The sequence below is a fragment of the Grus americana genome, chromosome 6 (genome assembly GCF_028858705.1).
Source record: "Grus americana isolate bGruAme1 chromosome 6, bGruAme1.mat, whole genome shotgun sequence".
NCBI classification, from domain to species: domain Eukaryota; kingdom Metazoa; phylum Chordata; class Aves; order Gruiformes; family Gruidae; genus Grus; species Grus americana.
The window spans coordinates 8,671,019-8,684,004 of NC_072857.1; the positions used below are offsets into that span (position 1 = coordinate 8,671,019).

A 12,986-nucleotide genomic window follows, 5' to 3' on the forward strand; every position below is an offset into this window, starting at 1 on the left:
TAGGCCTGCGCTACCCTGAGTAAAAGAGAAGGCTCCGTGTATAGAATGGGGATTCAGCTACTCTGCTTGTGGGCTGAGGACCAACAGTAGAGAATGTGTATTTTGTCTTGAAAAACCTTTTGATGTCCTCCTTCTCCATTCTCCTGGGTTAGCCAGGGAACTACTGCACAGGCAACATTCTTGTAGGGTGATTGCCAACCTGGCAGGATGAAAAGATTCACTATGGCTTCTATAAAGGTCTGTTAAGGAGCAAGTCATGTCTGAGGTTTCTGTTCGCACTCCAAATGGTTGGATATGAAGTATGGTTGTTTCAGATAGAACCTAGTAGGAGGAGTAAAATTAATAATTAAATTGCTAAAATGAAGAAGTGATCTGGGGGAAAAAAATATTAAACAGAGAGAAAAACAAGGTAATACATATAAGCAGAAATAATCAGCTGCCTAGAGATCGTAGGGAATAACTGGTAGGACAATTCTACAAAAGAGTTGAACATGATTCCATGATGTCATTTTGTTGGGGGGAAGACAAACAAAATATAAAGATCTATAATAATAAGCTATGAACCCTTCAATATTCAAGAAATGATCCTATGTGAGATCTGGACCACTTGATGAATGTGGCATTATTAAAATGCTTTGGATCATTTAGCTTTAAAAAGACGAGTCTGAAAGAAACATAAATAGTCTTTTAGTGCAGATAGTACAAAGAGGAATATAAACTGTTTTGTCTACACTGAATGACAGGACAAGAAATAATGTTCTTAAAATGCAGCAAGAAAAATCAAGTTAAGATAATCAAAAACCTCTGTCACATGCCCAAAAGCTTTCTAGATGCAAATATAGCAAAAATAGATTGTGAGAACTGGCTCCAAAGCTGCCATTATGGACATCATTCAGAATGTCCCTTGCAAAGGGGGTGAGCAGGGACCCAGGGTGACAGCAGGGCAGGCAGGATGCTGAGCACCAAGTGTCAGGGTCAGGCCTGGAGGCAGTGACCAGAGTCAGCCTCAGTCCTGTGTTCGCTGGGCAAGTCCATGGGGAGGAGGCAGGTGTGAGCAAAGCCGAGCCAGGGGGTCAGGACACAGTTCAGGATCAAGGAGGCAGGAGGCTGGGTGCAGGTGTAGCTGCAAGGTGGCTGCTGCGCTGCTCAGATGTGAATAAGATAAGATGACCTTGAACTCTGGCAACTGAACTCCTAAAACTGGGGAGTGTGCCCTGACAGCTGGATAGACGAGCATCTGCATTCATAACCATAAGAGAATGGTAAATATAGAATCATAGAATAGTTTAGGTTGGAAAAGATCTTTAAGATCATCGAGTCCAACCGTTAACCTAGCACTGCCAAGTCCAACCACTAAACCATGTCCCTAAGTGCCACATCTACACGTCTTTTCAATACCTCCAGGGATGGTGACTCAACCAGTTTCCCAGGCAGCCTGTTCCAGTGCTTGATAACCTTTTTGGTGAAGAGATTTTTCCTAATACCCAATCTAAACTTCCTCTGGTGCAACTTGAGGCCATTTCCTCTTGTTCTATTGCTTATTACTTGTGAGAAGAGACCAACACCCATCAAATAGGTGCAGAAGGTTGCATCTGGCCATCTGCACAGCAGGGAGCAGGATAGATACCCTTCTCAGCTCCTTTCTGGGCAGATTTTTTGTGAATCGATTTTATGACATTCTGGATAGATCTAAACATTTGCAGTGAGATGTTTTGACCCCATTAAGTCTGCTCTTGGGTATCGTGCCCTGAAGACAGAGATGTCCAGGTGACCTGTAGGTGAGTGATGCAAGACTCTTGAGGGTGCAGTTGCCTGTTATATAGATAACACATTCCTGTGGCCCAAGCTGGCATTGGGAATCTGGAAGTAATAACGTTCCCTAAATCTCTTCACCCGACAGCTGTGGCCACAAAACAGCCACACAGCTATTACCACAGGTTAGAGTTGAAAGTATCATTGTTCAATCCCATGGTTTTTTGATGCACAACAAAGCCTTTTACTCTAGAAGAGGGATATTGCCTTACAGCGATTGGAAGTACTGTAGCTTGGAGGTGATTTGTGCAAACCACAACATATGGGGAAGCTTGCAATCTTGCTGTCTGTGCTGTATTACTCTTCCTGTATTCTGTATACGTGTACGCTGTATGGTCTCTGTATCATCAGAGGACAGCAGTCTGCAGAGCTATTGCTGTACCATCTTTTAGAAACATAACTAAAGCTATTTAAAAAAAACCCCAAACACAAAACAACACATCTGTGTTTCAATACAGCTCGAGTGGAAATTGAGGCATTTTCTCATATTAGTATACAAAAAAACCTCCTCCACATTTTGTAATATAAAACTATATGTGATTAAATATTTACCAAAGGGTTAATCTCAATATATTAGTCTCTAGTTTGGGAATATTATGGTTGTTTCCGAAATGAAGAGCGGAGCTTCCTGAGTCCCTTTGCAAAAGCGTCAGACATTTTGATGACTACATACTTTCTCAGTAATGAATCCTCCCAAACCCATAGGAACCAAAGAGTTCACATGGATACAATAAAAACAGATTTGAATACATTTAATAAAGTGATTTACTTAGTATTGATGGGATTTAACAGCTGCTTGCCTATTACTGAGTAATAACAGCTAATTTAATATCCATAGAAAGAGGAAAGAGGGTACTCTTCTAAATGCTAATGATTATTAACTGTTACAGTGTTCCTGACACCATTCATACAAGTCCTTTTATAAGAAAAGACAGGAACACAATAGCATACAATAAAGAGGAAATTGGACTCCTCACACCAGTCCCAAATAGGTAGATATCGGAATCCAAATAGTAACTAGTAAACAGATAAATCTACCGTCGTGCAGCTAAGCAGTGAGACAGGGCCAGTCATGCCACAGTGAGATAACACACCTCTGGGGCATAGTGAGACACGGAGAAAAGCTGAGAGCTTTCAGAAAATGGAGAAGAGTGATTTTGTACAGTAACGCACACTGCGTAGGCTTTGCTGTGAATTTGAAATTGTCCCTCAAGGACTAATTTTTGTTTAAATTAAGTACATGCTGTAATGTAACGAATAAAGCACTGTGTACTCGCCAGTATGTGGAAAGACTGTGATTCCACCGAGAGATTCTGGTGACACAAATTGAGTGAGCAAAGCTTGAGTGATTTATCAATGTCACTGAAACCTTGAAATGGAATTACAGTCTTAAATGTGCACTTTTGAAGTATATAATGTGTTACAATACATATAGAATTTCTCTAATATGAGAGGGTATTTTTTTTACTGTGACTATGGAAAAACTATATTAAATTGAGATTCGTGCTGAATTAGCGACACAGCAAAATTTCACAATTCTATGAAGCAAAATTATATGGATTTTCTACTAATGGAAAATTTCACCTCTGGGAAATTTAAGAAGTCAGAAAAACAACAAAATTATTTGAGACGAGCCTGTATGCTCTTATACTTGCTGGAAGCATCCATTCTTTCTCCTTCCACCCAAAGACTTCTCACATCACATGAGATGATAGTAGTGCTAGGAACTGGATGGGGTTTTTTCTATGTAAGACCTGAATTAGCACTTTGAAATTTGAGTTACACCACTTAATGAAATTGTTCTGTGATCTGTGTATCTGCTCTTTGCGTATTACCCTCCTCCACAGGAGTGTGTTCAGGAGAATACTTTTTTACTCTGGGTTCTGTATGAAAGTTATATCTTCTTCATTTTCATCAATGAAATAAAAAAGAAGTGAATAAAGTGTTAAAACAGAAGAAGCATCTTCAGAAGAAGAGCAGTGTATTTCTGGAACCTCTAATGAGGACATTGAACCCCATTTTGGAGAAGAGTGAGTCTCATGCTGAAGAAAAAAAGTAAGAATAGAGAGATGCATGGTTATTACTATAGTGAGACCATAGGAGTACCTTAGATATTTGGAAGATTACTATCTTAATAGCTGGTCATTTTGCCCACAGGAGAGGAATTACATGCTTCAGACATTTGGTAGTTGTATTAATTGGTAACTTTAGGACTTCAACTTTCTAAACTCAGACTTTATTTTACTAGAATACTGCTACTTTAATGTGTCTCATTTGTCCTCTGGACTATGTGTGGCATTACCATTGGCACAGTTTATAGTATCTGGGCGGGTAATCTACTGTCTTATATTTCACTTTTTACAGAAAGTCTGAAGTTTGAAACATAAATCTTACAGTTTTAAAACTGTAACATAGGAAGGTTTTGAGCAGAGGCAATGCTAAGATTTAAATTTTTTCTACATTGTCAGCTTCTGTGAATCATTTTTCCCTTTCAGTGCACTTAGCGGTGTTGAAATGTTAAACACTGTTGTAACAGCTAAGGCTCCTTTTTAAATTCTCTGATTATTTGTGAAAGGAAGATAATGATGGGTCTTGATGCTTGCAGTTTCCCAATAGAGAGTGCTTTGGGTAAGACCAGAGTTAAGAGGTCTCACTGACAGAAATCAAAGCTTTAAGGCTTTACAAAACATCAAACTCAAGATTTTTTGGGTGTCATGTTGGAAGACTCTAGCAATTTTACTTGAATGGCCACTTGACAGCCACCTAAAACAAATATTAAGAAACTATCAAGAGAAAAGAACTGCATTCATCCAGTAGTATCATAAAATCTGATACATACTATATGCATAAAAAGATGTTTACAATTTTCTGAAAGTCTTGAGATGAGCTTATTTTATTGTGTGTTCACCTCTTATAACCTCAGTGCTGGTTACAGTGGAGATTGGAGCAAGTGCAGGCAAGAATTTATGCTACATCTGACTACAATTTTCTCTGCAGAGTTGTTCTCTCATAAGACTAGGTCATCATGTTGATAATGGTATTGACAGGACAGCATATGGGGATCCAGAGGCCCATTTCTCCACCTTCATATGGTGGAAAGTAGTATCAGCTAGGCAATACCACAGGGCAGCAACTGTCCTAAATTTAAAGGAATATGGGAAAGTATTTTGGAGGTTTACATTTTTTTTAAATAAAAATATTGCTGCAGCTTATTATTTTTATATGTAATCTTTATTAGGAGACAGCTCTTCCTGATTTATGAAGCTCTCACACCTCAAAATGGAGAACTGCATGAATTATGCTGAAAGGCTTAGTGTCAGATTCTGCTCTCTCTCCAAAATCCTTTCTGATAGAATCCTGTATTCCTTCAAGTGGCCTTACATTGAAGATAGATAGATAGATAGATAGATAGATAGATAGATAGATAGATATTTGGTGTATCTGAAAGCCATTAATAGCTTGTTCATGATGAACCTGATTCAGCCTTGGCTAAAAGACCTGCGTCTTTCAATTTCAACAGTAACATCCTGTGCTTTAAGATGCAGAGGTTTTAACTCCACCTCTGCTTCTAATGGCCTATTTTAAGGCTTTTTGGTACCTCATGTTGGATATGTCAGGCAGGATCATATTACCATGTGTGGCTGGTACACCAACATCTTACTGTAGCCTAGCCACCTCCACAATAGCAAGTTACAGTGGAGAAGATACAGACCATCCACAATATGCCAGCCAGCAATGCTGACTTGGTTATTCCAGAAAAAGCAAGGAGGGGATCAGACTTCAGAAGAGTACCTTGAAGACACAGTACCACTTTGAACTCCTTCCTGGTTTGGTATAGCTTATGCTTTTTTCTTAGCTTATGCTTATTACAATATTCATATCTTAATTGGTGCTTTCTGCTTTGTGTTGGCTGCAAAACAAAACACGTTGCTAGCAAAGTCACTTTTTATACTAACAGAAAACTCCAAAAGGATGTGTCAGGTAACTACTGTTTCTCATTACAAGATTTTTTAATGTTATCCTGTGATGATCAAACAACCAGAGAAAATGAAGTATCACATTTTTCTGATTTGTACTATTTTGAAAGTTGTATATGTATTTCTTCTTAGTGTCTGACATTACTTCTAATCATTACATTCTAATCTTTCTATTTTCCCTTGTGCTGCAGGATCTGAGGGAGGAATGTATAAAGCTAAAAACGAGAGTTTTTGATTTGGAACAACAGAATCGAACATTAAGTGTGCTTTTCCAACAGAGAGTCAAACCAGCTTCTGATCTCCTTCTTCAGGTAGGAATGAAGAAAGCAAGCTATGAGCTTTATATTTCTCACAATTATAAATTTTTTTTTTCTTTTTAAGGTTATGTCAGTAAGCAGGAAATGACAGTTGATAGATTTAATATATTAGAAGAATATCTGTTATCTGTAATCTGATACCATTGAAACTGAAAGTGTACGCCAGTGAGCTATGACTACATATTATGTGCAAATGTGGAGAAAGGAGCACACCTGCAGAGTAACTTACTTTTTAGGCGCTTCTTCACTATGATAAATGGAATGATATGGGTTCATTATCCCTCTGCAGGGGAGAAGCTCAGATTCCTTAACATTCTGCTTGATGGTGAACAGTGTAATTTCCTGTGAGAAGACAGCCCATTTATTTAACTTTTGCCATGTGTGTTACAAGGACTTAAGTACATCTTCACAGGCTTAGAGTGAATTTTTTTTCCCAATATTTTATGGGAGGATATAGCTGAGAAACCAATTGACCCGTCTTCCATTCCTTTGCTGTTCTGGAATAATAAGAGATGTTTCAGTATCCCTTTTCATTTGGCAAAGTCCATTATTGTGAATGAATCCATCACTTTGTCATCCTTTTGAAGAAGTAGAATTGCTTTGCAGAAATTCCAACAAATCTGACCATGACCTAGGAGAACAGTAAATCCGGATTAATTAAAACTTCGCATATTTCTAACAAGAGGGCAAATTTTGGTTTTAGCAGTGTGTTATTTCTTATTAGAGAGAAATTCATTCATTTTGGAGGAGGAATTTGGTTCATGTCAGCTAGGTAGATGATACTAAATGTGTATCTTATTTAAATCCTCTGATGCTGTGCATCTGTATCTCAAAGTAAAATTTGGCCCTTGCACTGTTGTTCGACAGCTGAGGGCTGCTAACTCTGATCAGCTTGGGCTGTTTATTGAGGAAACATGGTCAACTCACCAACTGGTGCTTAAAGTCAAGGGAATCCCCGTGGGGAGGACAAATAGCTGTACTTACCTACTGTGAAACTCTACAGCACAGGCAGCATGGTACCAGGTCACCATCACAGGGATCTGGGTTCTTGCGTTATCCTCAGGTTCTTGTTCTCTCTCTTGATTTTGTGTTGATTTAGGTATTGCTAGGTCAGGACCTTCTCTTCTGATTTCTTCTTCCTTGCCCCCTGCTTGCTTTCCTCTTTGTTCATCCTTCATAGACTCCTGTGTAGGACTGATTTATCTTTATCCATTCAGAGTTTCTGACACATCTACCACAGCACAGACCTTTATTGCTGACATCTTCTGTTTTTGACAGTCACATCACCTGCTCCTTCTTCCTGTTTGTTTGTTTGTTTGTTTCTTTCTTTCTTTCTTTCTTTTCTTTCTTTCTTTTCTTTCTTTTCTTTCTTTTTCCAAAGTGTCTGACTCTAGTCTATGTTAGTATTGGGGTAGATTCCACAGAAATGATACATTGCATTCTTTATTACAGCTATGGCTCTTCTTCCCAATTCCTTGTGTGGCAACAATAAAGCCAGGTTATTCCGGCAATGTTATAGAAGTGTTAGATAGCATCTGAAAAGTGGGATCAATGCGTTGACTCGAGTTTCTTGAAACTGGATTGTGTCACTGCTGTGAAAGAAGTTGAAAGAGATGAACCTGCATCAAGTAAAAGAACCAAATGATCTAGCAGGTTTTCCTGAGGGATTCGAACTAGTTTACGTCATTGTCCCTGCACAGTTTGGCAGGAACTAATGTGTATAGATTTTTTTACCCCCTTTTCACTTGCTTTGTCTTTATTGGCTGAAGAAAAAAGAGAATTAAGATCATTCACAAAGTCCAGGTCTCCCAGACAGCAGCAAAATTTGCTGTTATGTCCCTGTGCTTGCTATCAGCAAATTTTTAACCCCCTTGGGGGGAAAAAATCAGAGAACAAGAAAATGAAGAGCTTCTGTTAAAACACTTCATATGTCATTTTTACAAAAAAAGAAAGCAGTAAATTTGTGAGTTTCCAGAATCTTATTTATCCTCTAACTTTACTCCAGAGTTAGATAAATGGTGTGTAGTCTGTGATCTTGCAGTCTGAAATGTAAAATCTGAAGAAGGGTGTTTCCTTAGGACTGAAATTAAGCAAATATTGTTGTGTGCCTGCATAGAACTGAAGCACAGTTTGGATTATGTCTTCTTGGAAGTCATACATCCCAGATTTAGAGCAGTAGCTAAATATTTGTTTAAATATGTCACTCTACAGAAGAGTACTAAATAAGTGGTTAAGGACATTCCTGTTAAATCATGACCCTAATCAAAGTGAATGGGCAAATACTGCTAACGGAGAGGGTGTATGTTGTGTAATTTCACCTTTCCTGTGCTATCTGATACAGTACAGTTCAATTTTATTTACATGCTGATCTCATCCTAGGAGTATTAACACTTAGTACAATTAAAAATCTTGAAGAATGCTGCAGAAGAGGGAGTAAGCTAAAAATAAATAGTATTATATATTTTTTCTGCATATCGACTTCTGCAATTTGATTGTATAGTACCATCAAATTATTCTGTAGTTGACATTAGAAGACTCTCGTATTAAAGAGCAGGTTTATTTTTAAACCATAAGCATTCTTGACATCTTAGATTTTAAGAGAAACATTGATTTCTTTAAAAAAAAAATACACCATTGCCCAGGTTTTTTGTATATTTGATTTTAAGCAAATAATACATGATTCAAATGTCTTCTTAAAAATCAGTTCATTCACAGTTTTTTCAGTGAAAGGATTGGTACCAGTGTTCTGAATTTGATTGCAGAATAATGGCCCATATACCGTACCAATTGCACTGTTGTTTTTCCTCATGCTTCTCACACAGATCAAAAGAAAAACTGATGGCTACCAATTTAAAAAAAAAATCATCACTGCTTCAGGAATCCTTCACTGTAAAACTATTACTAAAAGTATTACACTTTCATGCATTTACAAGAAGTGCAAGTACTCATGAAATCAAAGACCCTAATAGTGTTTTAAAAGAAATATGCATGTTTTCTTGAAGTATGTGATTATGTATTTGGCCATGTAAGTTCTTTGCTACTAGAAATTTTGGTGTGCTTACTGCTTGTAGGGGGAGTCCCACAGAGGATATGCCACTCCTGTCATGAAAAGATTAAGTAATGCTGATGCAAAATGTAAGGAGTAAAAAGAGATATATAACTCAAGCTTTTTCTTTTTTTTTGTCACCTCTTTCGTATTGTAGATGATTTTAAGACCTATCCTATCTCTCTGTGGATATTTTTTCTAGCTGAAGGGTGTGTTTTACAGAGCTGGTATTAGGGTAGATAAATAAAGAGGAGCCTGAATGCCTATTTTTTTTAAATTTTATTTTATTCAGCCAATCTCTCTTCTTAAAATGAAGAAGCCTTGGAAAAGTGTTTCTGTCTCAGCACCATCTGAAGAAGAGCAATAGTTTTAGTTAAAAAACTTCTGCCCAAGTTGCCTTCATTTTCCTCAGTTAATGTGGTTTCTCAATAGAGATGAATTCTGCCTGTCATAGCAAAAGGGGTCTGGGAAAAGAAACCCAGGAACTCCATTTTAGTGAGCCACCCTGTATTTCATCTGGCAGTGAAAGAAATAGTGGGAATAATAGACTTAAGATATAAAACGGGGTAGAGAGAAACTGATTGGAAGTGAAGAGGGAAATTTGTGGAGGTGATATACAGCAGGTTGCTGAAGGGATAAGATAAATCCAAAGAGAGGATACAAGACTAGGAGTAAGAAGCCTTAGATGAAACTTAACACTTCGGCTTTGCCCATGGCCATGTATAGCATCTATGAAATATTTTTAAATGTAACTGTCAATGTCACTGTATTTCTCTTTGCCTTGTTTTTGCTAAATGATGCATTGCTTCCTTCAAAGAAACTTTAAACTACTAAAATCACCAAATTACTGAGTTTTTCCACTTCTTAGCTATTTTGTCTCATAGACTTATTTTGACTTTATCGGGTATAGGCTGCTCAGTCTTAAGACACAGATTTTCTCCTTCTAGTTAGTTCTCTTTTTCTGTTCCTACCTGAAAATGTAACTAATGACATTGAATCTGATTCTGATATTACATATCCTCCTTTTACAACAATGATGACTTGTATAAAGTTACTGAAAATAATAGAGGTCAGGGTTTGCCCTCTGATAGGTATCGCAGTAATTTGTTTGTATTATATATCTCTGTTTACATAAATTCAACATTTTTGTTAGCTGAATTCTTCCCATGGATGAAGACTTGCTTTCATTTTTCACCCAGGAGTTTGTTGTCACAGTTTTTTTATAAATGTCATGGTTTAACCTGGCAGGCAGCTAAAACAACCACACAGCTCACTCCTCTCCCCCCCAGTGGGATGAGGGAGACAATCAAAAAGAAAAAAAAGTAAAACTCGTGAGTTAAGATAAAGACAGTTTAATAGGACAGAGAAGGAAGACAACAACAACAACAACAATAATAACAGAATATACACAACTAGTGATGCACAGCAGAATTGCTCTCCAATTGAAGCCGATAATTCTCAAGCCGAACTGCCTCCCAGCCCAGCCCCCAGTTCTATATGGAGCATGACGTCGTAAGGTATAGAATATCCCTTTGGCCAGTTTGGGTCAGCTGTCCTGGCCGTGTCCCCTCCCAGCTTCTTGGGCACCCCCTGCCTTCTCATTTGCAGGCCAGTATGAAAAGCTGAAAAGTCCTTCACTGCTTGGCAACAACTAAAAACATTAGACTGTGTCATCAATATTATTCTCATACTAAATCCAAAACACAGCACTATACCAGCTACTAGAAAGAAAATTAACTCTATCTCAGCTGAAACCCAGACAATAAAGCATGCAGAGAACCTTCAGTGAAATGTGTTAAAAAGTGGCAAGCAATACTTATTGAGTTGATTTATTTGATTAAAGGAGTAATAAAATTTTCATAGTTGGGAAAGTATAAAATAATATTTCTAATCATATGTGCTGATTTTGTCTGGGATAGAGTTAATTTTCTTCATAGTAGCTAGTATGGGGCTATGTTTTGGATTTGTGCTGAAAACAGTGCTGATGATAACACAGAGATGTTTTTGTTATTGCTGAGCCATGCTTGCACAGAGTCAAGGCCCTTTCTGCTTCTCACACCACCGAACCCCACCAGCAAGTAGGCTGGGGGTGCACAAGAAGTTGGGAGGGGACACAGCCAGGACAGCTGACCCCAACTGACCAAAGGGATATTCCATACCATATGGCATCATGCTCAGTATGTAAAGCTGAGGGAAGAAGAAGGAAGGAGGGGACGTTTGGAGCAATAGTGTTTGTCTTCCCAAGTAACCATTATGCTGATGGAGCCCTGCTTACCTGGGGATGGCTGAACACCTGCCTGCCGATGGGAAGTGGTGAATGAATTCCTTGTTTTGCTTTGCTTGTGTGTGCGGCCTTTGCTTTACCTGTTAAACTGTCTTTATCTCAACCCACAAGTTTTCTCACTTCTGGTCTTCTGATTTTGTCCCCCATCCCACCAGGGGGGGAAGTGAGGGAGTGGCTGTGTGGTGCTTAGTTGGTGGCTGGGGTTAGACCACGACATCATTAGAGTGAAAGATGGTAGATTTAGATTAGGAAGAAATTCTTCTCTATGAGGGTGGTGAGGCACTGGCACAGGTTGCCCAGAGAGGCTGTGGATACCCCATCCCTGGAAGTGTTCAAGGCCAGGCTGGATGAGGCTTTGGGCAACGTGGTCTAGTGGAGGGTGTCCCTGCCCATGGCAGGGGGGTTGGAACTAGATGGGCTATGAGGTCTCTTCCAACCCTAACCATTCTATGATTCTATGATTCTATAATCATAAGATTTGCAGTATCTCTGATCCTATATTTTCATTGCCGTTTTATTTCCATTATAAAAATTCTGCTTTATCAGGGAGCACTCTTGAAGCATCTATTTTCTCCTTGTGTTTCTTGTCCAGCTAGATGAGTTTCATTTATTGCTCATGGACCATCCACATTGTTTAATTTTATGTCTAAAATTTTGTCTAGAATACTACAACACAGTCCGCTGAATTCTCAGAAAGTCAATTTAAATAATAACCATTCTGTTATAACTGCATTGATATTAGCTCTGTTAATAACCTGACAACTATGCCCTGACATATGAGATAGAGTATAGCTGTACATACTTGGATGGAAACAGTTGTATAGCTTAACAGGAAGGGGTAAATTGCACCAATGACATTATTATATATGGGAAGAAAAAGAGGACAATTAATTGCCCTAACACCTGACAAAAGGAGATGGAATATCTGGCCTCAGAATCTGACCTCCGGTTCAGACATTGTTAGACATGATGTCGTCTGAATGCAGAAGGTTAAAAGTGAAGTTGCATTGCTTTACAGCAGTCAAGTATAGGAAATATTTAAGTATTTCAGAAAGTAAGTATCTGAGGGTTTGAAAGTAAACCTAAAGATCATCATACACTGTTAGAAAACAGTTTGTCACCAGTCCAAAGTATATTTAAATAACTGGATCATTATATGCTGAGCAGCAGCATAATTCCCATCTGACAGATGCCAGCTACTAGTCCTGCCTTGTGCCTCTGGGCTCTTCAGAGAGCGGGCAGCCTTGAGACCAAGATTAGCAAATTGTATTTGAAGTTTTCGAACTCCTGCAGCTGACCTACTTATTTTCTTACTTCACATTTGATCCTTTGTATCCATCAGATTGTCAGGGTACTCTTATCTGCAAATCTTCTGAAAAATTCCAGCTCCAGAACAAACACTGTCCTTTGCTCCTCAGTAAACGTATAAGTATAAATCAGGTGTTGCAGTCTCTGTAGTAATATTTACTTACTCAGGCATCAGGACTGGTGGCTTGAAGGAGAAATTGATTTCAGATCTGCTACTTGTTTCAGAAGTAGTGGAAAACTGC

General features: G+C 38.4%; 1 protein-coding gene across 2 annotated transcripts in view; it reads left to right on the forward strand.

Annotated features, from left to right (window-relative positions):
• The window catches only part of NCKAP5 (NCK associated protein 5), a 516,605-nt gene that overhangs the window by 416,700 nt on the left and 86,919 nt on the right, over positions 1 to 12,986 (forward strand). For both annotated transcript variants that reach the window (XM_054830045.1, XM_054830046.1), the window contains one exon: positions 5,981 to 6,100. In XM_054830045.1, coding sequence (XP_054686020.1) covers positions 5,981 to 6,100 — 120 coding nt within the window. The remainder of the gene's footprint in view (positions 1 to 5,980; positions 6,101 to 12,986) is intronic.